Source organism: Ixodes scapularis, unplaced genomic scaffold (genome assembly GCF_016920785.2).
Source record: "Ixodes scapularis isolate PalLabHiFi unplaced genomic scaffold, ASM1692078v2 PGA_scaffold9__187_contigs__length_104089568, whole genome shotgun sequence".
Classification (NCBI taxonomy): Eukaryota; Metazoa; Arthropoda; class Arachnida; order Ixodida; family Ixodidae; genus Ixodes; species Ixodes scapularis.
The window spans coordinates 56,357,400-56,384,793 of NW_024609884.1; the positions used below are offsets into that span (position 1 = coordinate 56,357,400).

The window sequence follows — 27,394 nt, forward strand, 5'->3', positions numbered from 1 at the left end:
CTGCGCATTAATCTGCCCGCTGGCTTTATTTCTTTTCCACCTATTTTGTCGCAGCAGCGTTGCTCAACGTTCACTCTCGATTGCTTCTTACAGAGGTAAAAAAAAAATGTAAACAAAACCGTCGAAGTAGCAATAAAAAAAAAAAAAAAAAAAAAGAGAGAGCAAAAGAAAACACTACGAGCCGACACTCGGTGATTTCGGGTGTCGACGAAGGAAGAAGGATAAAAGAATTTCTACGAAAATGCGTCACGTGAGAGGCGTGAAGTTTCTCGACGAATGAGCGGCAGGGCAACTGACGTCACTAACGCACGCCTCCTCTGTCGTCATTCGGGGAGCGGAGCTGGGGTAGTGTACGTAACGCAGTCAGCGAAGCCCCGAATCAGAGCTACAAAAGAGAACCTCGACCTCATACGGCACGCTTTCTCTCTCTCGTGCTATTAGAAAAGCGAAATTCAGGAAGGTCCACTGCATTCGGTCTCAAAGCAAGCTCTCTAAAGCATCTCAAAATGATGTCCGAGAAGAGGAAGAAGGTAAGCCTTTAAGTTTCTCTGCGCTCCGCCGGCCTTTTAAGCTGTCGGCGAAACGTTGCACGTTGCATAACAGCGCTGCTATGAAGACTGTCTGGCTTCTGTACTTTTACTCACTTGAGCCTTTACGATTCGCGAGCTGCCTTTGAACACATTCCTTGGTGGCGAGAAATGTAATATCTTTTAAAAGAGAATTATTAGTCTGGAACCAAAGAACCCGCGCCACTTTGTCCGCTACGGCAGTCGCTGTTATGTTCATTTTTGTTTTCTTATACCTCTTGATTTGTGTGGCGTTGCCACAGGAGTGTTTCGTCTCGGTGTGACCGTATCACGAGTTCGTTCTGGTACGGATAAACTTCGCTGAGGCTCAGCTACAATGCGCAACGGAACTGCGGGGGTGTTGTTATTTTACCTCGCGTAAACTACGGGTCACCTTCACAGTTCGTGAACTATACCGGAGTAGTGTGGGATTAAGGATTGTGCAGATTGCATCCATCTTTCAACATAAGCACGGCGGTAAGGGCGACTGTTATTTTTTTTCCTGGCTATACCTGTTTGGCCAAACAAGCTTTAACCTGTACAAATTCATCGCAAAATGATTTTTTTTTTTAATACGCAGTTTGGTATGATTGATCGCTTGGCGTAGTTTGCGCACTTGTGTCGCGCTTTTTTTTTTACTTAGTGGTGCAAGATTTTTGACAAATCTACTTAATATTGATCGTTTAGAATGTTAAAACATTGAGAAAACAGCCATGTTAGCAAGGGATCATCCCTTTGTGACAACGTGTCCTTGTTGCGACAGTTGGAGGAAATATCTGGTAGCTACAAAACTTGTTCATAAATATTCATGGATCCCGAGGCGTCTGTTTCTGGGAATTTCGATCATTTTATCGCGCCATCGCGGACCTCTGCGTTTCAAAATGCGCTGCTGGCAATACCGTACATCGAAATTACATATGTAGAGGGAACGTAGAGAGAACGGGGTCACAAAACACCCGCAACATCATCAGATATGTATGTACGTGAGGACTGCATCGTGGTCATCTGCTGCATGCATACTGCTTCTGGCGTTCTAGTACTATATCTTACGTAAATCAGCACTGCTGCTCGCTAAATGCCCGCTGAAGACGGTTGCTGACTCAGCTAATGGCGACGCGGTCGCTTGGTGGAAACCTTGCATGCGAACATTTCCCGCCGCACAGACACGATGAGCCCATTCGTAATGAAGGATATCCCGTAGACCAGACCACCTTGGGCCTCTAATGACGAGGGTAGGGTGCCTTCATAAGCGCACATGAAGGCTCCCTAGACGAGGGCCTTCGCTCACTTCTGGCAAAGCATTTTGCGGGGGGGTCTAGCCTTGTTTTTTTATTGCGACTGCCCAAGTCGTACAAGTCGTGAGGCTTCGCGAGGCTAAGTGCGATGCTCGCTAATGGTGCTGCGGTGGATGAGTAGTAGTAAAGTGCATGTTTGTCACCTGTCTCGGGGAAGAAAAGGGCTGATGTTGAAGAGATGCTTCAGAAGTGGCACCCTCATGATTTCTTCTATGCTTCAGCAGTGACACCTTTAGGCTCGAAATGCGTAAAATCATAGTTAGGAAGCATAGTCAGAACAGAGTTGTGAAGTCGGGTTATGCAGACACTTTGGCGCAAAATTTGTGATGGGAGACGTGCTTTGTCTTTAGTTTTCCATTCCAAGGGCGCTCTTGCCTGCCTTCCTCTGGATGCATGTGCACCCCTTCGCATCAACGAAGGTGAAAACTAAAGAAATGCTCGACCTTGGAACCTGCGAAACTAGGGACTAGGGACTTGAGACTGTGGCGGAAGAGAACCAAGTTAGAATGCCTGCGTGCTTCTGGACCTGTGGCGGTTGTAAAGCTCCTTCAAATTCTCTCCTTTTTTTTTTTTTTTAACCCTGGAGAGTGGGGAAACAGAAGGACAGGGCAACACGCATCTCCTAAACCGCCAATAGGAGGTGAAATTCTTCAGCCTGGTTTTTGGCATCGTCAACCTCAACTGGCGGTCTTGGAGATTCGTGTTGCCCTGTCCCTTCTGCTTTCACACTCTCCAAAATAAATAAAAAAAAAAAAAAAAAGTCTTTGCCGGTTTGTTTGCACCCTTGAATGAACTTAATTTAGTGGCCCTCCGTTGCCGCCAAGTCATTTGGGTGAGCCCTTTCCGGTCGAGGGCTTGACTGGATGTCGATGGGGACTGCAGACAGCCCCCGCTGTTTTGGTTCCGTCCGCATAACGACTGTGGGCGGCGCACCCGTGGAATAGAGTTCATTCAGCACGAAGATCTATAAGATGCAGCCAATCTTTCCTAATCGCGCTTGGGAGCGGCCACTAAAAATAGCCGCCTGCGTTGCTTTGGCTCCCTGTGACACTGATAAGTTTTCTCTCGCCGATAGATTGCAACCTGACGCCATCTCCTGACGCGTCGGCAGAAACGGCGCTCTGGCAAGGGTTCGTTTTTCCGTCCGGCTGGACGGGACGGACGTCTCAGGTCTCAATAAGGCGTTGGCGAATCGTTGTAAATGTAGTGGTTGAGCCAAGAGATAACGCCCACTTGGTTTTCACAGACTGCAATGGCGTCTCAAAAACGTGCGAGGTACAGTTGGTTCTGTGAGCACTTACTCTTGGAGATTTCCCAGCCAGTGCAGCAGAAAAGAATGAAAAAACGAAAGTCCATACTCTTCATGTTCAACGTAGCCGTAGCTAGGTAATGCAAATTTTGCACTGTACACTACAGCCGGCTTTACATAAGCACTACCACATTAAAGACAGGGTAGGATGATTTTATTTGTCGGGACTGTTATGTCTCGATATCGGTCGACTGTCAGTTGTGATACAGTGGTAGTTGTGATAAATCGGGAGACATAAAAGGACAGCCATGTTGAACTGTGTCCCTGCCCAGGACTGTAGAGTGCACCCTGGTGGGTGTTTATTTGAATGCAAGTAGGGGACACTGCTAGACAGCTACATAACAGGGACGACACTAAGGTGCACAAAATTGGTTTTCACGAGATTTGGTGGGAGTAGACATCTGCATTTGGTAGTAATTCGTGGCCTTTTTCGGACATTGCACAACTAATGAGAAGAAAACAAAATGTGGCACTTCTTGCATACTTCGAGAAAATGACCTGTGCGCCATGCGCAACAATAAGCTACGCGCTACATGGTACTTCGTCGTTCAATCCCGGGGATTCGCAAAAATAATATCGGCGCGGTAGCAGGAAATGGACTGGCCGAATTTTGATCGACGTACGAGGGCATAACGAATTATTTCCTTCTCCTGTTTTCTTGGGATCCGGAGATTTCTGCGCGCTTCCTCCCTGGCGAACGTCGAGCCAAGATTCCGTGGCACCATTGGCCCACGTGATGAAGGACGTAACATGACTTTCTCCGAGACCCGCGCTATGACAACCTAACAGGATTATCGTAGTAAATGGATTTTCTTTGATTGCTTCTATTGTGGCAAGCAACGTTAACAAAACAACGTCCTCAACTTGGCCAGGCGTCCGCGGGATTACTGCAGTTCCTCAAACGGTCATTGTATGGGCCCTTTTTCCAGTAAAGGCCCGTTCACACTCTTGCGACCTCTTAAACCTAGGTTCCTTACAACTTCTTAAACCAGAAAACACACTGGTGCCATCTATTGGGAAGCAGTGTAAACTCGGCGGTCCGGCATATTTTTTTTTATTTCTCGCGCATTATCCTTTCTTTCTTGGCTCGAAAAACTTTTGTCAATGTTATAAACGAGCCTTTCTATGGGTATTACGCACATTTGACCTCGGAAATCCCGCAAAACCTTCGCTCTTGTGAAATGCAGTTCCAGGGTCACCGCATAGATGGCGCCACAATGCCAGTTTGTTCCCTCATTTTAAAAACATTTAACAAGTTTTAAGAGAACTCGTCTCTCTCAGTCGTACTCGGTCGCACTCGGTCGCAAGAGTGTGAACGGGCCTTAAGCCTCTACGCATTCGTGCACCCTCTCCCCTGAGCCTTGCTTCCCACTGTCGCCATTTTCGGAGGGCACTGTCCCGCACGACCAACAGTTTGCGCGCGTATTTCGTATTTTTTGACGATTCTTTTCGAGCATCGGTAAAGTGGAGCATAAAAGGCTGTGAAAACCGATACCGCGGCACGATGCCAATGTGCTCTGGACATTGGGCTGCCCTTCATTTGTGCAACAATACTTTAAAAAACAAGCTAGCTGGTGGTGATTCATGGTAATACAACCTGAGACCCAGGAACACAGAAGGGGACAGTCCCCCAGAAGGCGCTCGTTACTTGAAAAAGGTCCAAACCGTAAAGAATAAAACTGGAAGAGGACGAAACACCTCTTCCCGTTTTATTCTTTGCGCTAGATGAATACTTGAACCAACACGCTCGTTACTATTAATATTGTGTTCTAGCTGGTTGCGGAAATGAGCCCGACAAACGATATCGTCGTTTTTTTCTAGAGTTTGTTTCTTTAAAAGGGGGTTCGATGAACTGGAAGTCGTTCATACGACTTTGTAAAATGGACGCCTCCGAAGTTCCCTGCTTTACGCAAAAGTCTGTGTGCGCGTGGGGGAGGAGGAGGAGGAGGAGGGAGGGACTTCATGCGGCATTGCGGGAACAGTCCGGCCCTTTCGAGTGGGTTGCCCGCAAAAAATGTCGAAACAGCAACCAAGGTTTCAAGGGTTTTAGCTCCTTGAGGCAGTAGTTTCAAGACAGGATTACTACCTACGCCTCTTTCTTGCCAGGTATCGGATGTAAAAAGGCGAGTTGAGTAATAAGGGTTGTGATTTTTTTTTTCTTATGGAAAACATTTTAATTTACTTTTCTAAAGAGTGACCTAAAGGGAAACTGAATCGAAGCTTCAAATATGCGCAAAACGTTGAGAAGTAAGTGATCAGATGCTTCCAAGTCAACCATTGGAGAATGCGTTGCGTCTCAGGATATCCGTCGCGCCAGGTTGCGCCTGTGACGTCATCGGATCTCTCGGGGCCAAGCGTACCATAGTTATGAGCTTTGCCGCCTGGTGGCGTCAACACGTTACAACCTCGCGAGGACAGAGGCTTTGAAAACTATGACATGGCTGAACACGGCGGACTAGGCCGACGAGACATGTGACGTTACGATTCTCATTCCCTCTCCTCGCTTCGTACCGTCGAGCAGATGAACCGAAGCGAGGTGTTTACCAAGAAGCCCACGTTTGTTCACACATGTTGTTGTGCACTGCACAGAAGCCGGACTCGGGAGAAGAGAAGCACATGCGCAGTGCCGACAGTGGCGCCACCGTAGTAGCGGGACGTCAGAGTTGAGTTGCTGTATAAATGGGCGCGCATCTTCTGCAGTTCCTTCGATGGTAGTTGGCATAGGATGGTTGACGAGCGTCCTGTATTACATCGAGGGCCCAACGGATTGAATTCCTCCTTTTAAGTAAGGATCAAAACTCGATTTCTCATGCTTGGACTTGTTTAGCACAAAAAAGCGGCTAAGTGGTGCTTCTTTATATATATATATATATATATATATATATATATATATATATATATATATATATATATATATATATAAAAGGAGCGAATTTGCCTCAATTATAAATGCAGCTAAAAAAAACTTTTTTTATGGAAATGGAGTTAAGCCTTTTTGGGCCAATGTGAAATTAAAATAACAGGACAGTCAAGACTGCTCACGTCTAGGAAGGCGGAAGCATTCGTACACACAGCGCATTCCTCCAAGCAGCGCGGCACGTCATTCTTTTTCACACGGCGCTCCCGTGGTGACATCACGCTCCCCCACTGCGCAGGCGCGGCGAACCTCGCCGGCTTCACGACTGTTTCCGTGACAAAGCATATGCGTTGCTGTGCTTTTCTTTGTGTTTTATTTCTGAGGCGCGTGCTTGATGACGTATTTTTATGACCATTTTGCGGAGACAACGCCGCTGCTTTTTCGCGTAATAAGACAAATAAATCTCTCGCCTAAAAGAAAAAAAAAAAAAATCTCTGTGGACGTTAAGAACGTGTGATATAAGAAAGGGCGAAGAAAATACTTCCGACTTCCCTCTGTCCGTTTTGCCCAATTAAATGCTCCAGTCGCCCACAGAAACGCTTTTTCACTTTGCCTAAAAGGATTAACTGCATACTGAGCCACAAGACTGAGGCAAGCCTGCTCCATGATTAAAAAACAAAACAAAAAAATTCCATCATGCAAAACTAGTATAACCATGCAAAGCTGATTTTTTAGATTTAAAGTAGGCTCAATTCGTTCGGCATACGCTATTGAAACAGCGCCAAACGAAGGTCGCGCCGCTGATTAGCCAAAATGTCGACAGTCTGTTAAATTTTGTATATTTAACAATCGCCAGAAAACGCCGCGAGCTGAGCGAGTGGGACAGTTAATCCGTCATGGCTTTTGGGCGCGGATTAGGAATAGATATGTTCCGGAAGTACCTGACCGAATGCAACGCACCACGCATGACCCTGAGACTGCGATGAAGCCCGATTGGATATGCGGCCAAGACTCGCGGACCTTTAGTTGCAACAAAAACAATTGCTTCGTGCACGCGTCGCGTTCGGCTTTGGTCTTTAAAAATGGCCTCCTCCTCTTTTTTTTCCTCCCCTTTCCGTTTCGTTATTTCGATCACGCTACGTAGCTGGTCCGCGATTTGTCGCAAGATTAAATCCCTTTGGAACATTAGCCGAGGTCTCCTTGGATTGTTTGGGTTTGTGGCGGCACCGACAGTGGGAGTGCGAGCCCTGACGGCTCCATGGCTGCTGCTGCCGCCTTGAAGCGCGCGATGGAACATTACGTCGACACTGAGAATCCGATCCTTAAAGAGAAGGAAAAAAAAAAAACGTCCAGTAACAGCACACAAGCGAAACTAAAGGCCCGTTCACACTCTTGCGACCGACTTCGACCGAGAGAGACCAGACCGGTTTTTAAGCCTTTTGCGACTTCTTAGGACCGGATGCGCTGTAGCGCATCCGGTCCTAAGAAGTCGCAAAAGACGCGGTATATATATATATATATATATACCGCGTCTTGTACCAAGCCCCCAGCTGTGGAATGGATAGACACCTGCCCCGCGAGCATGCGTGGCGGCGGCGACTGCGCGCGCTGCCTTTGGCGGTTCGCCTTGGCGTTCTTGCCGATCTGCCCTTGGTGTTGCTTGACTCCGGCGGCGGTGCTCAGGAGAGACGAGAGGAGGGGGAGAGGTCCTGCGTCTGCGCTCTTCCCTCCGCCGGCTGTCGGAGTGGCGGGAGCAAACCCGTTGCGTGACTGGTCGCCGCAAGCTCCGCTGGAGCGGTGAAAATGGGCGCCGCGCGGCACTTGCTGCTCGCCGCTAGGTGCGGCACAAGCGACCGCATTATTTGTATCGACTTGAGCACTATATAGCTCCTTCGGAGCAGAGACGGATTGATGGATGAATCCGGCTGAGCCCTTTGGATCGGGGAGGATGGATGGATGGATGGATGAATACGGCTGAGCCCTTTGGATCGGGCGGTAGCTTACGCCACCTAGCCATTTTGTTTTACCATTTAAGCTTAGAATATTTAAATGTGAAATCTATATTCACTCCGCAGTGCAAAGAAAGTGAGGCTATGAAACCCCCTTGCCATCAGTGGATAAGAAAATACCTAGTTTTCTCTCGATTTCTGCCACCATTCACTTAATCTTTGCTTGGTAATCTCTACAGTCTTGAAATCCACTCTCCCTTCGCTGTCTCTAAAACCCAATGACTTTATTAAATCTATGTTGTCTTCGGTAGGCATAGGGTGAAGCCCTTTACAGTAGAGTATCAAGTGCTCAGCCGTCTCGTCCTCCTCTCCACAAGCAGTGCACACTGTATCAATTTCCTGGTACTTCACTCTGTATGTTCTGGTTCGCAGAACACCCGTTCTTGCCTCAAACAGCAATGAGCTTCCCCTAGAATTGTCATAAATGCTTTCTTTGGCAATAACTCTTTTGTTTAATCTATAGCTTTCCAGAGCCGTCTTTGTCTGCATTCCCTCTAGCCACCAATCTCTTTCTGTGGCCTTAACTTTCTTCTTAACTGAGACCTGCTCTTCCGTAACTCCACTATAGCCTAAAAACTTTCCTCTTAATTTCCTAGTGCGCTGCCTCCACTTTGTGTCTATGCTCCTCATGTATAAATAGCTGAAAACCTTTCGTGCCCATTGGTCCCCGTCCATTTGCCTCAACCGATCCTCAAATTCTATCTTGCTCACCGCTTCCCTGCTTTCAAAAGACGCCCATCCCATGTCTCCTTGTACTCCCTGGTTTGGCGTTTTGCAATGTGCCCCCAAAGCCAGCCTACCTACTCCGCGCTGTTTTATTTCTAGTCTTGCATGCACTTCGGATTTCATGCATAGCACTGCGTTTCCAAAAGTCAAGCCAGGGACCATGACCCCTTTCCAAATCTCTCTCACCACCTCATACCTGTTGTAATTCCAAGGTGCTCTATTTTTCATTACAGCTTCATTTCTGTTGCCCTTGCCTATTATATACTTTTCATGCTCACTGAGATATTGTGCACCTTCACATATCCATACTCCTAGATACTTGTATTTACTAGCTAGCTCTCTCAACTGTAATATTCTGTATTTTCAGCCTCTCAACTTCATCATTGTTAAAAATCATGACTGCTGATGTTTCACTACTGAATTCTAAACCTAATTCCTCTCCTTCCTTACCACAGATGCTCATTAATTCCTGCAACTCTGTACTGTTGTTAGCCATTAGTACAATATCATCCGCATACATCAATCCCGGTAAGGATTGCTGAATTTTTTTGGCCTAGCTTACTGTACGAAAGGTCGAATCCAAGCCCACTCCTCTCTATTCTATCCTCCAATCCTCTCAGATACAACATAAACAGCAATGGCGATAACGGGCACCCCTGCCTAAGGCCTCGTCTTATCTCTATTTTCCCCGTCGCCTTTCCTTCCCATGTTCGCTGTAAGTCTGGTCCAGGTGCCCTAAACGTATTCGGAGAGCAAGTCGTCTGCTTCTTGCACAGGGGTTACGGTGACACCAGAACGACGTTAAGTTCTAATTGGCTTTGATTGGAAGGAGAGTGAGGAGACCTTGAGGTCTACCCACAATTTTATTTTTTCAATCAGCCTATAAGAGCTTTATTATATTATTTAAGTGGCAATGTCGAAGAAAACATTATTACTAATGGTATGTTCACAACACTCGCCGTGGTTGCTTTTTTTTTTTTTTCTACCCGATCAAGCCACCAAACCGTCTTGAAAAAATAAAAAAAGATTTGAAGTAGTTTTATCAAATAGTTGTGTAGACTGTGTAAACATTCATTTAGAATTTTAAATGCAACGTCACGTGTCCAACTTAGCTGAGACAACTCGAGACGCACAACCTGCCAACCCTAAAAGAAAAAGAAAATACCGCAGAACGTATACGGACCTCTGAGCGCCGCTACGAAGTTCTAGACATAGAGGCCCAGGTTAAAGGGGCCATGAAACGAATTTTGGGCTGGGATGAATGATTTTAAATTGGGACTTTACTAATCGCATATCGTTTAGTTGACCAAAAGAAAGAGGCTAGAAAGTCAAAGCCAGCTATCGGTACGAACATTTGAAAATATAGCGGACTATTTTGTACCTTCTTGCCTTCGAAAGCTCTCGCGTCTTTTCACTGTGATACATCCGCGGTTCCAAAGGCGCGTCACCGGCGCCAAACTGACGTCAGCAGAGCCCAGCTCACGCATTGGACACGAGAACTGCGTCACTCGGACGTATGCGCTCGTCAACAATCAATCCGTCGACGAATATTTGGATTCGCGTTCGTGGCCAATGAGTGCCCTGACGGAACTTATCGTCACTGGGGAATGACAAGTTCTATGGTGTGCATAAAAAGCATAGGAGTCATCGCACCGGTGCCGAAGGAATGTCACGACCACGTGATTTCACAATTCGCATTTGAGTTGAGGATTAAAGCTAAGGAGGCAGAAGTAGGAAAATCGTTTCATGACCCCTTTAAATAGAAAAGTCTAGCGCAAATCGCTTTTATGAGACGCGACGCGACTAATTTTTATGAGACACTTGGGCGCCTCCGTTTGAAAGTACACGGATATGTTGTATTGACTTTATTTCAAGAAAGTCGCACCGAATAAAATCATTATCAGGTGTTCTGACCGTGACATTGAAATGAGCACAATGCGATCGGACGAGGGTAGCCTGAGTAATTACTCCGGAGTAAGCAACCTGCTTCTGGAGCGCGAGTTGACGTCATCAAGTAAGCGCGAATAAGGTTTGAGACGCGGAGCAAAGGTACGAGACCTTTGCTCCGGAGTCGGGTCGAGTCACTTTTGGAACCTTCGTTTGTTGTTTGGCTGACTCTTTTCCGTGAGTCAGGGAATCTCCGCATCGAAGGAGGCGCCCACAAAAGCCTCTGAACCAAACATCAGTAAGTGCTGTGGCGGCGTGTACTTCGCGCCTAGCAGACGACAGGGAGAGGGTGTGATCGCAACCTGGGGGCCCTAGTCTGGACACCTGGCGAAAATGGCGAGAAATCCAGCAGCCGTGATTGGCCAACGCCGCGCTTGACCTTGGCGCCGGCCAATCATATCCGCCGGATTTCTCTCCAGCTTTTTCGCCAAGTGTTCAGATTAAATAAAGCCCCTGAAAGTAGGGATGTCGCGAACCACCCCAGGTTCGATTTCGAAAGGTTTCGATATTTGCGAAGAGAACTGAGGTTCGATTTCGAAAAATTTCGATATTTTCGTACCGACCGAGGTTCGAATTCGAAAAAATTCGCAACTTTCGATCACAGTCGAGTTTCGAAATCGAAAAGTTCGAAGCTTTCACGGTTTTTAAAATTTCGGATTCGAATATTTCGAATATGTTTTTACTTCAGGTTCGATAAATTCGAATATTTCGAAATTCTTTGGAAATAAAATTCGAAAACTTCGAACGCTTCGAATTTTTATGGACATGAAGTTCGAACAATTCGAAGATTTCGAATTTCTTTCTGCAAAAAGTTCGAAAAATTCGAAGGTTTCGATTCTCTTTTATCGCTAAATTCGAAAAAAAAAAAAAAAAAAAAACTTTGAAGATTTTGAATTTCTTTCTAGTCCAAGTTTTCAAAGTTCGAAGTCCGGTTTTCAAGTTCCTCCCCAGTTTGTTTCAAATAACGTTTTCACGACTCAATGGTTTTCACAAAATCAAGTTTAGAAAAGTTAGGGTTATCTAGATTCTGCGAAGTTGGTCAGGCAATTAAATGAGACGACGAGTGTCCCGGATGTGCTGGAATATTTGGCAGTGCAGAGTGACGTGTGACCATAGATCAGTAATTGTGACTGCCAGCCCGGGGGAGGGGGGAAGGGGGTTTTTAACCTGCATCACGCAGTAGTGATCACACGAACGCACTGTTTTACGAGACTCATCCAGTTCGAAACGGCCAGGGGCGACCAGTAGGTTGAGGCTCAGAAAAACCTTGTAGCGACCTGGCAAACTACCTCGCCACCCCTTGCACGCTGGTAGTAATCCGACCGAACGCCGCCCGAATGACGCTGGCATTTAGTAAGTTAGGTTTGTAATTGTCCTGGAGGTTTATTTTCTGGGACGGAGGAATCGCCTCGCAAAAAGCCGACACAACTCGAGGTCGAGGAGCGTTCTACCATACGAGTGGCGTCGGAAGAGGAAAAACGGGGGGAAAGAGGGTAGCGGCGGGGGGGGGGGGGGGGGGGGGGAGGCTTCAGTTTCCTTCCCCCCTTCCAGAAATTTCGGACTGTTAAAGAAAACAATACGGGGAAAGAGGACGTGGTCGAGCTAATTTTAATCTGAAATTATTTATGCATATGTATAGCTCCTGTTGCTCTTCAATGCATAAAAGATTGTGTAGATGGTCATTGTTAGAAACCCGTTGTCAGAAGGCACTACTCGTCACATGCTTAGTGGTTCGGAAGTTCAAAGCTATGTCTTTTCAACCTAAATACCTGTGCCAATAGTAAAAAAAAAAAAAAAAAAAAAAAAAAAGAATAAATGCAGGGATAAAAAGCTGGAGAAAAAAAAACTATCAAGAATTCGCCGGAAGTGTTGTATTCTTGCATATTCAGAGGTTCAGAACTTCGAAACAAGTTTCTTTTACCAAACTGTGTACAGGCTAAAAGAAACACGTCCCAGGAACGTGAAGCGAAAAAAAAAAAAGTTTTCTTTTAATGACGTGCTGAACTTGAACACTATTAGAAATCTTCTCCCATGAGTTAATTACGTGAAAAAACAATAAATGCATTATTTTGTATTCTGCAGATGGCAATGATATGTACTGTCCGTGGCGTTAATTTAAATGCGATACCTCAGACAACTTAGACGAAAATAAATATCAAGTTTAGGGCATAATTGCATGTAGATACATGTTTGGACATTTCTTCGAAACTCACGTTGAATAACAGTAATCACATCTTAAGGCGGCACTTACCTAGGCTATACATAGATCATTCTTTAAAAGAAGTATAACATCTCTACCATAAATAGCTTCGGCTACAGCGCGCTTCAAATCTGGCACAAACGATAATCGTCAAAAACCCGTCGTCCTTCCTCGCCCCTTCGGGAATTTATTTCTTTAAAACTAAGCATGCCAGAACATTGAAGCAAACGGCATTGTCTTTCGTAAGGAACGCAGCACCGCGTGTAAAAGTATTACGGATGTACCTCACTACTTGAATTCAAATGAAACCGTCCGCCGGACTTTCGAAGTTCGACGGACGTCGAACTTTTACCCTAAAAGTTCGAAGTTCGTCGAACTTCCGACTTTTCAGGAATTCGATAGTTCGAAACTTTTCGAATTCTCTTGATAAATAAGTTCGAAATTCATCGAATTTTTTGGCCAGTTAAGTTCGGAAGTTCGACAAGCATCGAACTTTGCAGCGCAATAAGTTCGAAAGTTCGAAAAGATCGAATTTTCTAGCGTAATCAGTTCGACGGTTCGAAAAGCGTCGAACTTCTTAGCTTACCAAGTTTGAAAATTCGACTTCCGTCGAACTTTACGATGTAGACAATTCGAAAAATCGAAATCTTTCGAACCTCTCGACCGCTTGATTCGATCATCGAAACTTCGATTCGAAAAAAGTTCGCGGCATCCCTACCTGAAAGAGTGCCGTTCACATCTATGCGACCGAGTAGGACCGAGAGAGACCAGACCGGTTTTTAAGCCTCTTGCGACGTCTTAGGACCGGATGCGCCGCAGCGGAGCTGGTCATAAGAGATCGCAAGAGGCTTAAAAACCGGTCTGGTCTATCTATCTGGTATATCTTAATGGAGTTTTTTTTTTTTTTTGAGTAACGCGCTCTGTGTTGCGGTTTGTACGCGATGTACAAATGAAGGGCAACCCAACAGGACTCCGTTCGTCAAAACACAGTGACATCGTGCCGTTGTATCGATTGTCGTTGCTTTTTATGCCCCGTGCTACCAATACCCATAAAAAGAATCTTAAAAAAAGGCGAAATACGAGAAAAAGATAGGCGCTGACATTGTTGGTCGTGCGGGATGGTGCCCTGCGAAAATGAAGACAGTGGGAAGCAAGGCCACGAAAGAGGGTGTGCATGCGGAGAAGCTTACGGAAAAAAGGTTTAATTTTTTGGTAGTTATATTATCTCTAGCCATCAAAGTAATACGGCGGACAGCGCTGTAACGGCAGGCTGCCAAAAAAATAGCCGTGGGTCTAGTATACTGTACCGTGGGTGATATTTCGTGCTTGATTGAAGAAGCTCGACGAAGCGGATTCTTAAAACTCGGTGTGAACGGTAGCCCAGGACCGGGCGAAAGTTTTACGAAAGCGCTCGACCGGGATGTCGCGAACCGGTCGAGGTTCGAGTTCGACCAAGTTCGACTTTTTCGACCTTGTGAAAAGCTGTAGGTTCGACTGCTATGCGCATGCGCGACAGGCTGGCCAGTTGACTTCGGATTGGATGGTGATGGCTAAGGGATGAATTAAGGGCAGCACTGATTGGTTATTTCGGTTCATGCGGTACAAAAATTTAAGTTAACTTCTTCAGTGATTAGAATTAGTTTCTGTTAATTGCAAATGTTCATAAAATAAAAAAATAACCATTTGCATAAAAAAAAATTCTCCAACCCTAGACATGCTTTTATCAAGGTTTGGCCACACTGTCCACAAAGTCGAACCAGTCGATTCTGGTTAGAAGGGTTAAGAAGGTCGAAGGTTCGTCGACCGGTACCACCAGTCGAACCCCGGAGTTCGACCGAAAAATCCGGTTCGAGATCAGTGGGAGGAACCTACCGAGACTCCCATAATTCGTCGTGCAGCGCGCGCAGGCTTTTGGAATTTTCGCAAAAGGCCCGTCGGTGCAGTGATTCAGGCGATGAGCGCTTTGGAAGTTGTTTGGGGGTCGGCCTGAGATATCGTCAAATGACACGTGCGGAAGCCGGTTTCAACAGGGCCTACGCGCGGACCTATTAGCAAGATCATTAGGGCGGACTGCTCGGAGCTCCTCCTCAGCTGTCCTCGACGTCCTTTCGAGGAAAACCGCGCCTTGGGAGTGCGTGCACCGTAGGCGCGGTTTGACGTCATGTCTCGCGCGCGCGTGGCAGCCGGCTCTTCCTTCCTCCGCTATCGGGTCCTCTCTGCCGATTTCCCGTTGCGCGAAACGCACGCCGGCTTTCCCTTTGTTGTGGGTTCCAGGATGAGGTGACACCTGCCGTGTCTGCCTGTGTATTGAGCCTTCCCCGACACGCGGCCGCTTGCCGAGTCGGTTGGCTGCTCACGCTGCGCACTTTCTCGTCGTCACCGTCATGTTCGGGCCTGTCGTGTCGGGTGTTCCGCAGTCGGTGTTGCCACTGCAACTGATTAATCGGCAGCTCTTCCGATTCATCGATGAAAGCCACAAGGTTTTGTTTGTTTCAGATATATCTGCAGCAAGCTGCGCTCCACAAATGAGCTCCCATTATTCGGGGTTGGTCGGATCAGTGATAACCAGTTGCGATTAACTTTAGTCTAAAATGCTTGAAAGGTTCGGTCCGCTTTTTCGTGCGTTGCACTCGGGACAAGATATATGTCGTGCTATGAGCAAGGATATTTTGGGAGATAAGCGTTATACCGAGGCGCTAGATGGTTTCAATATAAAAACGTCACCTTATTTCCAATTTTATTTCTCAACAAAAAATCAAAACGCGAGCAGGCAAAAAAAAAAAAAAAAGTGGGAAAAAGAAAGACGGACACAGGTATGTCCGTCCTTTCTTTTTCCCAGTCTCGAGGTACTTTTACTATGTTCATCCCTCTTCCTTTAGTTATATTGTGACCCCCCCCCCCCCCCCCCCCCCCCTTCGAAAAAAAAGAGATCTTTGCTTTTCTTTAATCTCCAAGATGTCTTAGCTTGGAAATCAACATTCACTGCACAGTAGTTTGTAAACTGATATTGTCTGGTTTGACAATGCTTGTAGTTCTTTTTATTTTATTTTATCGTTCTTCTGATTTTCCCCTTTGAGTTTGTCTTCTGTAAACTGTCAGCGGGACTATTTTGGAAAAAGAGAAAATTAATAAGTAACAGTCGTGTTCAACGAGTATTGCCTATTCTGAAGGATCTATCGATCTCCGCTGATCTTTCTTCCAGCAACATTGGCGGTCACTATATTTTGGGCAGCGCGAAGCACGTGATTGAATTCGAGGCCACAGCAACGCATCACTCGCTGATAAACTGCCCTCTTAACATCCTCGGGCGCAGCGAAATGATAGTGCTTCGTCGCAGAGGCGACGGTGACGAAATCCTCGACTGCGTTTACGTAAAGCGCTTTGGCCCCCTTGCCTGCTTGAAACGGGGCGGTTGCGATGGGGACAGTATATAATTCAAGGGCGCTTTGCCTGTCGACGGAAGCCTAGTAGTCGCGCGCATTATTTTCCATTCGGCGGTTATCGTCGCTGATGGCGTAAGTGTGTAAAATGCTACGTGCATCGTTGTGACGTCTTTTGTGTAGGTGTATCGAGATCGCGCCGTCGGAAGGGAAAACACGGTCCGGCCTAGGGACGGCGGCGTGTTTTTGGCCTCAGATGGCCTTGACGCTTATCCATGTTCCCATCATCCGCAACAGTCTTTTCTTGTTAAAAGTCGTAACCATATCATGACTTTTTTCTTTTTTTTAATCGAAGATTAGTAAATTTTTGACATTAAAAGTTTTGGCTAGGTGGCACAAGCCACCGCGCGATTAAAGGGTTCAGCCGTACTGTATCCATCCATCCATTATTGCACTGCTATCGTATTCATAATGCGCGTTTGATTAAGAAGGAAGTGCAGAAAAAAAAGTAGTTCCAGTGTAGGAATGGTGCTGCCGGTGCGCCGCTAATGCAGTTCCGCTGCGCTAGCGCCGCCTAATCGAAAAAAAAAAAGTACTTTCTCCTCGCGCTGTCGTCTGCTATCGTCGTCTGCCATCATGCGCCCGCCTACACCGCCAAAACGAGCGGATGCAGGAAGTGTACGTCAGGTGTAGAAATGGTGCTACACTTCTGTAAATCAAAGAGCGCGGTGCAGACCCTTAGGGCTGCACCCTCAAATCGAATGCGCTCGGGGCCGACGCATGATAACGCAGTCGCGAAACATCGTAACATTTCCCACGAGCTCTTGCAGAGAGATGCTTTTGCGAATGCCCTTCTGTGGAAGAAAATGGCTGTAAAACCGTTACTAATGAAAGCGAATCGTGCATGGGTATGTCAGCGGTTGCCGGGTGCTGGCGTTTCGTTAATTAGTAATGCGTTCCGTTAGGTTGTGATGAAAATGAAATAACGTTTATTTAACTGGGTTAATTTTGATTACATGAATACGTCTCTTTCGCGTCCTTTACGTGGCGTGCATCGGTTCGTGCTTTCGACGAGGCGATCTTCGTGGCTGGTGCTGTGGGCAATGTTCAGTTCTCCAAATCTTGAACGTGCGCTTTCCCACGGACCCTGAAAGGGAGTTGAAGTCGAACTTGATCCTACGCGTTGTGGATATACATTACACGTCACGTGTGAAAGCACCGCGTAGTCTGAGGCTGAACAAGCTGGGCTAGCTAACAAGTAGTCGTCGAGGCAGCGCCGACTGAAGATACAGTGTAGTGTTTCGAAAGGCAGCGCAGGTGCACCAGCTTTTTCTGGCTGTGCATTTGTATTGAACCCGTTGCTTGTGCGTGACCGCGAGCACCCGCAGGACGTTGGCACTTGCTGACCTTGGTTCGCCCTTGGCGGTCTCGCAGCTCTGTCGGCCGTCTGTCGAGGGAGGCGGCTCGCGTCGAGTCACGGAGTTCTCGACGCCCGTTGAAAGCTAGGCGACGCCAGCCTGGCCTTCCCGTGTCGCGCCTTCTGCGTCTTTTCAGGGCACTCCTGGCGCAACTTCCCCTTTGCGTGAGCTGTCTTGGCGGTGATGATTCGGGTGACAACAATGGCCTCGGTGCGTGCAGGCACGTTCGCCCCTGGCACGTGGCCAGCGCAGGATGGCGTCTTGAATTACTCCTGACGAAATCGAACACTCCCAAGACTGGGACACGCAACGGCGACATTGTTTTTCTTTGCCCCTGTTATTTATAAGCTTATTGAGGTCATTGCTCGGGGTTGCTGTGGGTTCGGTTTCTTCCGATCTTAGCGGTGCCGTCTTGCGTTGGATGTTTCAAAGCTTGATCTACTTGGGTATGGGTGGTATTATTAATCCAATGTGATTGGTGCAGTGAAACGTACGTAGAATTCGATTCGCTCTGGCGCGTTTATTCATGTATAATACGGACACCGATGAAAACAAGTGAAAAGTAGTCGAAACTAGTAGTGCATAACGTTTATAAAAGCCTGTAGCCAATGCAAGCGGCAAACAACGACTGTCTGATAGGGCTGTCTGTCACGGGCGCTAACTCCAGCGTCTGCTGAGCGTTGGTTTGAGCGCACGCGCCCGCTTGAGTCCCCGTGACTACGCTGGGCAGGCGACAGAAGCAACAGAAGCTCGGCAGATCCTTTGTCAAATTCGAAAGTGCGCGCAGCTTGGCTTCTCCGCGAGCGACTAGGGTTTGTATCCCTGTTTTTTTTTCCCCGCATTTATCGAGTTTCCGGTACGAAAAAATACGGCATGTAAATCTTGACACTTCATAGCTCGATATACTCTGACCGGTGGTTGGGGCAGCGAAGAGCAGATATAATTCATGAATGCTCATTTCAACTGTAAATAAAATTTCTTTCTCTCCCTCAAACATTATCAAACTCCACAGCCTCTTCTTTTCTCATTCCGATGGAAGCAAGCTTCAAGAACTCGCGCGTTCGAGAAACGTGTTATGAAATGAGCACACAGCAGCATTTAGGATTTACGAGATTGTAGGAAAATAAAATCCCGTGACGCGATTTTTTTTTTTTTGCACAGCCTTCCAATTCTTTTTTTTTTTGTGCAAGCCGCGACCAGTGAAATACTGGTTCCTATGTCAAGATTCATGGATGCAGCGTTTGTCAAGATTCATGGATGCAGCGTTTATATTCCTAAGACTGAGTGGAGAAGAAAAATATGTAAGCGAGGTGTGTGTCAGGTGACGGCACTTAAAAAACAAATGGCATTGATAGCACATTCGTTGTCAACATCGCTTGGCCGAACCGTTTTGACATGAGTCGGTAACCGTTATTTTTTTTCCGGTTCAGTTCCGGTTCGGGTTCATCGCGATAACAATATAACGGTTCGGGTTCAGTTCCGGAAAAAATACCGGTTCAGTTCGGTTCCGGTTCGACACCCTGATATATATATATATATATATATATATATATATATATATATATATATATATATATATATATATATATATATATATATATATATATATACTTCCATTTTTTTTTTTAAATACAGTTGTTAGTGCGCCAGTGTTCGTCTTTTTAGCGCCTTTAGGCATGGTTCAAAACAGTCATCACCAACTAGCCCCACAAGTACTTTACATTTGGCTTTGGAAACAAGATCTTAAATGCTCCTAGTTCAATAAAATTGCAATATAACATTGCCCAATATGTATTACATAATACTCCATTTCATATTAGTATTGACAAGCACTGAAAATTATGGGTGAAAACAAATGGCTTCTTGTTCGTACACTGGAATCATTGACTTCCGCATATCCCTGCATATCCCTTATACACAAACTCAACTCTGATGTCACGCCACTGCGGTGGCACTACTGTTGGTGGTGCACGTGCACAGACGCTTAATCTCGCACAAATCTGGTTTGTGCGCACGCACAGTGCCCATACCTGGTGTGGACAAACACAGACCTGTTTGTAAACAGCGTGTTGGTCTATAAGAGGAAATAGAATTTTGTAACATATATTGAACAAACATGGATTAAATTGGGCTTTCATTAATTTGTTACTCTTACTCATATGCAGTGTTTCTACTGTATCCCTTTATTAGGTAAAAATGATAGTTTGTCAGCTGTTTGGATTCTTTAAGCAGTGTTCCTTGTTTTCAATTGCAGGTGGAGGCTCTTACACGCGAGCTCGAACTTCCCAATGATGTCCTCCTCAAAGTTTCTGCAAAGCTTCTGGACGAGTTTAACAAGGGTCTTGGAAGAGACACACAAGAGTCTGCCGAAGTAAAGATGTTCATGACCTATGTTCGAGACGTTCCTAATGGCACAGGCAAGTCCTGAACATAGTTTCTATAATTGTGGCAATGGCCTGCCTTTTGTACCAACTGCTGTATTTCTAATTTTTGTTTGGTTTTTGTCATTCAGAGACTGGTACTTTCCTGGCATTAGACCTGGGTGGGACCAATTTCCGGGTCCTACTGATTGACATTGATGGAGACCGGTTCAGCATGAAAAATGAAATCTATGCCATTCCTCAAGAGATTATGCTGGGAACGGGCGAGCAGGTCAGTTTCCATCACCTTTTAACACAGAATGTGTTTTATCAGAGGATTTTCATGGAGTTCTGCAACGGCCGGCTGTAGTGGTCGGTCGTAACAAAAAACCGACATTGAAAAGCGTTACGCCTATAGGGAACTATATAAAGAGTTCCTCTCCAGGATTTGAACCCGCCACTTTGATATTGTGTGCCAGTTGCTTTGCCGACTGAGCTATCCAGGGTTGTTGGCACGCAAGAGCGAGCTCATTCGTGCAGCGTGTGGATGAGCTCTCACGTAGTAGCGCCATCTCGCGGCGTATGTCAGAAATGGCAGCGAATCTTCGATAAGCTGTGCCGTTGACTCCTTTCTCTTTTTCCCTGGAAGTCCTATCACACATTCTGTGCTTACCAGTCTTTGCCAGCATGATCAAGCTTGTTTAATTTTTTGTTCTGTTTATCTTTTGTGACGAAAGATTGCTTGTCTTTTCAGCTTTTTGATCACATAGCTGACTGTTTGGCCAAATTCATGGACAAGTACAAGGTTAAGTCCAAGACACTGCCCCTAGGTTTCACATTCAGCTTTCCGTGCAGACAGGAGGGTCTCACTAGTGCACGTCTTGTAACCTGGACGAAAGGCTTCAAATGCTCTGGTGTCGAAAATCAAGACGTGGTTCAGCTGCTGCGGGCTGCGATTGCTAAAAGAGCGGTTAGTTCATTCCACCTTTGTGTCTCCCGACGGAATATAACGAGCTTTTTGTCTTTCAGGACATAGACATTGACGTAATGGCAGTCGTCAACGATACTACTGGAACACTTATGTCCTGTGCTCACAAGAACAAGCAATGTAGACTTGGGCTCATAGTTGGTGGGTAGCATTTGGATCATGTTCTAGTGACTATCTCGACATGGACAAGCCTTAACACCACACTGTTTATGTTGTCCAGGGACTGGAACAAACGCATGTTACATGGAGAAGCTAGAAAATGTAGAGCTCTGGGATGGAGACTATGATGAACCTCGTCAGGTCATCATCAACACGGAGTGGGGTGCGTTTGGTGATCATGGCACACTGGAGTTTGTGCGCACACGCTATGACCGGGAGATTGACCAAGCCTCTCTCAACCCCGGAAAGCAGCTGTGAGTGATCTTTTCATTTGGGTCGGAGACTGCTTTCACAGTAATTATATCTTGGAAAAAGGCACATTTCAGAGGAGTCAAATGAACTATGCCTATCAAGAAGGAGGCTGTATTCAAGACCAAGGCAACACATTTGTCAGACTTATACAGGATCTTTTTGAAACGTGAGCCAGATCGTTGTTGTGAAAAGCATGCATTCCACAGAAAAAAGCTTAATGTCATGCTGGTTTTTGCCAAAGGGCCCATTTGGGGAAATTAATAATGTTTGGTAAAATTAGTTTATTCATTACTTTCGAGTATTTAACTTTGTAATTGGTAAATTTGTAGGTAGAGCCCTGCATGTTCACGGATAACCTGCAGATTATCTGCGAATATCCGCACTGAACTGGCAGGTATGGATAAAAATAATTCAGATTTGTCGGATTGTGGATTGGATACGAAAGCCAGGGGCTACAGATGCGAGTTGGATGCGGAAAAACAAATTATATCTCGTGATTCAGTCGCCGACTTCGACTAAACAGATCATAACCCAAAAATCGTAAAAATGGAGTGGAGTTGCCCTTTAAAGTAAATGTTGCTAATTCAAAATAAGTATATATTAAAATGTCCTTCCTTTTGAGCGTACATTCTGGGCAGGGTGTCGCAGACTCCCAGGACGATATCATAACTGCAATCGTATTTATACCAACGCAAAGTGAGTGTGGAAGGATTATCCCTTATAATATAAATACGATAAAATGACTCGCCATATTTTGACTCCGAGTGTTTGTACATATATAAGCCAACTGCTTATTAGATACCATCCAAATATATATATATATATATATATATATATTTTTTTTTTATGTGCATTTGATTTTATGATGGAACACGAACATGTGGAATGCGGGTCTCATGCTGTTCCGAATTTTGCTGTTGCGTTTCGGATGCAGATACAAAGCATGCGGATCGGATGCAGACGCATGGTCTGCAGATGCAGATCAGATGTAAATTATTGCACTGTTATCCATGCAGGGTTCTATTTATACCCGCCGGGCAATGAAGTTTGTTTTCACAAGTCTCGCCATCTTGTGGGGAATTTTTGCGATTCTGAGATTGTCCGCGGCCACGATCATTGAACCCAATGTTGTGCTCAAATCTCCAAGCCACGTTCTGAAATGCAACGCAGTGCTTGTGTTCAGTCACGCAGTGCCATGGCTTTCCCAGAGTTGCCCTTTAAACCTAGAAACGCATCCAAATAGTGTTTTCTCAGAACGCTGTAAGATGCTGTGCATGCCCTCTATATTTCTAGCATAAATTGATTTAGTGGTTTTTGATGGTCCTCGACAAGTTTATAATTGAAACCATACCTAAGTAACTAATAAACTAATTATGCCGAACATTCCTTATTTCTGAAATGGGCCCTTTGGCAGAGACCAATATGACATTAAAATTTCTTTGTGCAATGCATACTTTTCGCATGAACGTTTTGGCTCGCGTTTCGAGAAACAACTTTTACATGTCTGACAAATCTGTTGTCTTGTCTTGCATGCAACATCCCTCCTGATAGGCATAGTTCATTTGACGTTTTCAACAGCAGAGACACTGTATGAGAAGTGTGTTAACAGTTTCACATTTTTTTTTGTTTTTCTCTAGGTTCGAGAAGATGATTTCTGGGATGTACATGGGCGAGCTTGTGCGGCGGGTGCTTGTGCATCTGGCCCAGCAGAATTTGATATTTGATGGGAAACTGTCGGAAAAAATGAAGACTATCTACTTATTCAAAACCAAGTACATCTCCCAGATCGAAAGGTGTGTGCTGGTTGATGAAAAGAGGCAAAGTGCAATTCCTTGAAATGTCTACTGGATTCTGCAGGGTAGTTTATTTGTTTGTTTTTTTCACGCCTAGACTGTGAACCTGAGGCGGGTGATCAAAGCTTCTTAACTTTTTCTCCTCTTATAACTGATAGAAGTAAATAAAATGAAGATGGCTGGCGCTATAGCGGCGCCAGCTGCTTCTTCACAACCCAAATTCACCCGGGATTAGTACACGTCACACTAAAGAAGTGCCTGTCAATTTGAGTGCAGTGACAATGGTCAGTCTTGAAACTAGTGTTAACCCACTCTTGCCTCCACCTGTTGGGTTGCAGGCATCGGGCAGCAATGTTTTTCAGTAAAAGCTGATGTATTTTTGTTTTTGCGAGGATTTTTCCGCATACATTAGATTTTTCTGTATTTAATGCTAGCTTTTCATACTTCTACTTTCCCTCGGAGCACATTGAAGCCAATTATTGCAGCATGAATGTTGGCACTCGAAAATAGAATCTGTGCTGGGATTTTGCTCTTATGAGCATCAATTTCATTGTCCCAACATGAACTGCATTTTCGGTGGCAAAACATTTTCGGCACTTAGTCATTTGCTGTTGCTCTTCGGTGAATGGCAGTTTTATGCTGTGCAGAAAAACTTGGGTGCACAAGCCTCGTTTGTAAGGTCCGTTGCGTCTGTGGAAAAATAAGGGCATCATTGGCATAAAATGGGAAGTGCCATGGCCTCGGAAGGCTTGCATTGCTATTGTTCTGGGCGTGTCAGTGTATAAATGTGAGTTTCCTGTGCAGTGATGCCCGTGGCGAGTACGACGAGGCACGGAATGTGATGGTCAAGATGGACATGGTGGCCACTGACGAGGACTGTGAGTGCCTGAAGCTTGTGTGCTCACGTGTGTCCTCCCGAGCAGCCCACCTGGTTTCGGCTGCTGTGGCCACCATTCTCAACAAGATGAAACGCCCACATACGACTGTTGGAGTTGACGGTTCGGTCTACCGGTTCCATCCACGCTTCCACTTTCTCATGGAGGCCAAGATTGCAGAGCTGGTCAACCCCCAGTACAAGGTGAGGCTGCCTTGTCAGTGTATTCTGGTGGCTTACATTGTGTAGGCTATATGAGTGAAAAATGCTAACCGAATCTCAAACAGTAAAATGGGGCCAGGATAAACTCTTTATTCATAAATTGAAATGGGCAGCAATTGTTTCGTCGTCCACGTTCAAAATAATTTTAAGAATTCTTTCGACGTCCGTTGCGCCACTTTCTGAAGACGTGAGAATGTCTTCGAGATTATTTTGATGTTTCCCGTCAAAATGTATATTTTTTTATTATTTTCACATTTCGAATTTGGAACTTTGGAGCTTCGGAGTCCGGACTGGAAAGTGATAGAAAGTGACAGAAAGTGGCGGCCAAAAAAGATATAATCTTGCTTGCAGGCTGTGCCGCGGCTTGACACACATGTTCCTAAAACAAATATTGTGCAGTCGATTGCAGTTTGTATGACCTCTTAAGAAATAGGGAATGCAAAAAAAAAAAAAAAGACTTCTCAGCGTACTGTAAATCACCTTTCATGCTGCACGTAAAAATTGGCTTTGTTTTGCTAAACATTAGAGAATGTGGTACTATGGTTTTTCACGCTTTATTTAGTGTGCTTTATAAAGACAGAGGGGCTGAATCTCAAAATTTTTATATCTTGTACAACTGCAGCACAGACTGCTATATGAGAATCTTCTGCTCGGTGCACCAGAATCTTTGTTGTTCATTTGCACCAGTCAACAAACCTCAAGGAGACAATGTTCACATTCACATTTTATTTAACATTCAAATTATTTCGTAGTTAACCCGCTAATTATACACAAAAAAAAAAAAAAAAAAAATTGCACAACAAACTTGCGAATCCTGCAAGTTGTTGGCAATTTTTGAAAGAGAGCCTTGTAAATGAAGCTAAGACAAGAAAAATGCTACCTGCACTGGGATACTGAACATATTTCACATACCCAGAATCCAGTGCAGATTATATTTTTGGTGAAAAGCACTTCTCCTTCTAACTCGTACTAATTCACTAAATCAGAATGATGCATCTTAAGTGTGCTCTTCAGACTAGTTGATACTGGGTCTTTCATAAGCAATGCTCAAATTATTTGAAGCCATGAAGTTTCTATTCCAAGAATGGATACATGCAGCTTGATGAGGCTGCTTGTTTGCTTGCTTTGACAGTGATTAATGCAGTACCGGTTTGCTGGAAATAAGCAGAACAGTTGAAAATATTTGTGGTTGAAACTGTTTTGTTGTTCTCTTCTAGTTTGACTTGATGCTTTCCGAGGATGGCAGTGGTCGTGGGGCAGCCTTGGTGGCTGCTGTTGCTGTACGTTCGAAGAAGAAGTGAAATTGCTGACCAGCATCCAGTCCCTCCCAAAGCTACACAGTTTGTCTGTTGTGAGAAATTATTTTTGGACCCTTCATTGAAATTGGGATGAAGACACATGGTGTTTGTGGTTTTGGAATATGCGACTGGGCAGTAGACGGTGGTGCTGAGAAGCTCGTTTCTTCGAGCATTTTAACCCATTTTTATATCGGCAGGTTCACTCTAAATAAAAAAAAAGGGAGGAGGGGGGGAACACAGTACCACAAAGGACACTATGTTTTTTTTTTCTACTGTGTGTGTTGGGTCGTTACTACCAAGCAGAGCGCCCTGAGAAAGTTTGCAATGGAGTGTTGAAATGAGAAAACAGTTTGGAGTGTGGTTTTAGACGAGAACGAGAAGTTGTCACCTTACATCTCTGCAGTCAGGCGGTGTACAAGCTCTCTCGGACAAAACTGCTTGCAAAGATGTTGCACCTTGCCGCAGGGCTTCTTGCGTAGGCAATCGTGTTTTTTCTGATTGTGTGCAATCTCAGGCTCTATGAACACTGGTGCCTGTAGCATAATGTGTTTCATGGAGTAAATAGCTTTTGTGTTAGGACCAATGTGGCACCAGAATTCTTTCAACTCATTCACGGCAGCTGTGCTGGTTGGATGTAGTGAAGCTCTGAGGTGGACGGAGGTGCCTCTTGGGGTGGCAAGGTGCCTAGTCATGGAGTGCATTTTAGGCTGACTTATACTCGTTCGGACATATTGGATAAGGTGGTGCTATAGCGTGTACATTATTTTAGAGGATTCCATCTTGCCGCTAGAACGGATTTTAGTTTATTTTAAAATTGTTGCAATTCCGAGTCTTGTCATGTGTACAGTTAATTTAAACCTGCAGTCATCATGTTGAGACCTTTTCGTAGTGTCTGACACATTATCTTCATGTTGTTATCTTTTGTGTACCTGTGGTGCTTCGGTAGTGGTAGGATAGCAGCTGATATTCTGTAGGGATGCTCGGAATTGTTTCTGGCAAAACATTCCAGAACAAAGCATAACTGCAAGCTAGCTTTCAGGTTTTGCGTATCCATCTGGTAGAGGAAACTTGTGAGATTCAAACGCCCAGGACACTCTTTCATGACATGTTTCACTGGCATCGAGAGATTTTGCTTTGATTCTGCCCATCTTTTTTTTGGGGGGTTTTGGCAATGTTTTAAGACATGTTCCCAGGGTGAATTTGAGGCTTGCCTGTTTTTCTCGCTTTCATAGCTAAAGCTTGAAATTTTGGAGCCATTTTTACATCTCCGGAGGCTGAAGTTTCAATTCGAGAAGAAATTGGCCTGGTTTCTGTTTACACACTATTTGCCGGTGTCCAGAAAATGTTTGCGTAATGTGAAGAGTTAAGCACCAGGCGGCATTTTCGTTATGGTTTTCACATCTGTTGTATTTGTGCGCAAGGTGCGTAGCTTCTGTATTTGCATTCTATGAGCTTTCTTGCAGTTGTGACATGGGCCTCTTTTGAAATTTTAATGGCCTGTATATAGCTTAGTGGTGTAGTTATGTAGTTTTGAACGTTTCTTTTTCTTCTGTGCAGAATAGCACTAATAACTTGTTTGCTCTCATGTAGACTCTACCATTAAATATTATGACCGAGTTTTTTTTAATGTTTTTGTGAATATTACTTTTCATAGGTCTTGCCATAAATTGTTAATTATTATGCAATGTACATGCATTGTTCAATTTATTGAACATTGTCCAATAAAGCCAGTACAAACTGA

General features: G+C 45.1%; 2 protein-coding genes across 2 annotated transcripts in view; one reads left to right on the forward strand and one right to left on the reverse strand.

The window, feature by feature from the left end:
* Positions 1-341, reverse strand: part of LOC8033255 (BRISC complex subunit Abraxas 2) — a 44,536-nt gene extending 44,195 nt beyond the window's left edge. The window contains exon 1 of the mRNA XM_002403134.5: positions 1-341. The gene's annotated coding sequence lies outside the window, so the exon portion shown is untranslated.
* LOC115316021 (hexokinase-2) lies at positions 336-27,394 on the forward strand. Its single transcript, XM_029975356.4, has 9 exons — positions 336-530; positions 19,962-20,124; positions 20,220-20,359; positions 20,822-21,037; positions 21,097-21,196; positions 21,276-21,468; positions 23,104-23,259; positions 24,064-24,337; positions 25,573-27,394. The coding sequence occupies exons 1-9, from the start codon at positions 507-509 to the stop codon at positions 25,654-25,656; spliced, it is 1,350 nt and encodes a 449-aa protein (XP_029831216.2). The 5' UTR covers positions 336-506; the 3' UTR covers positions 25,657-27,394.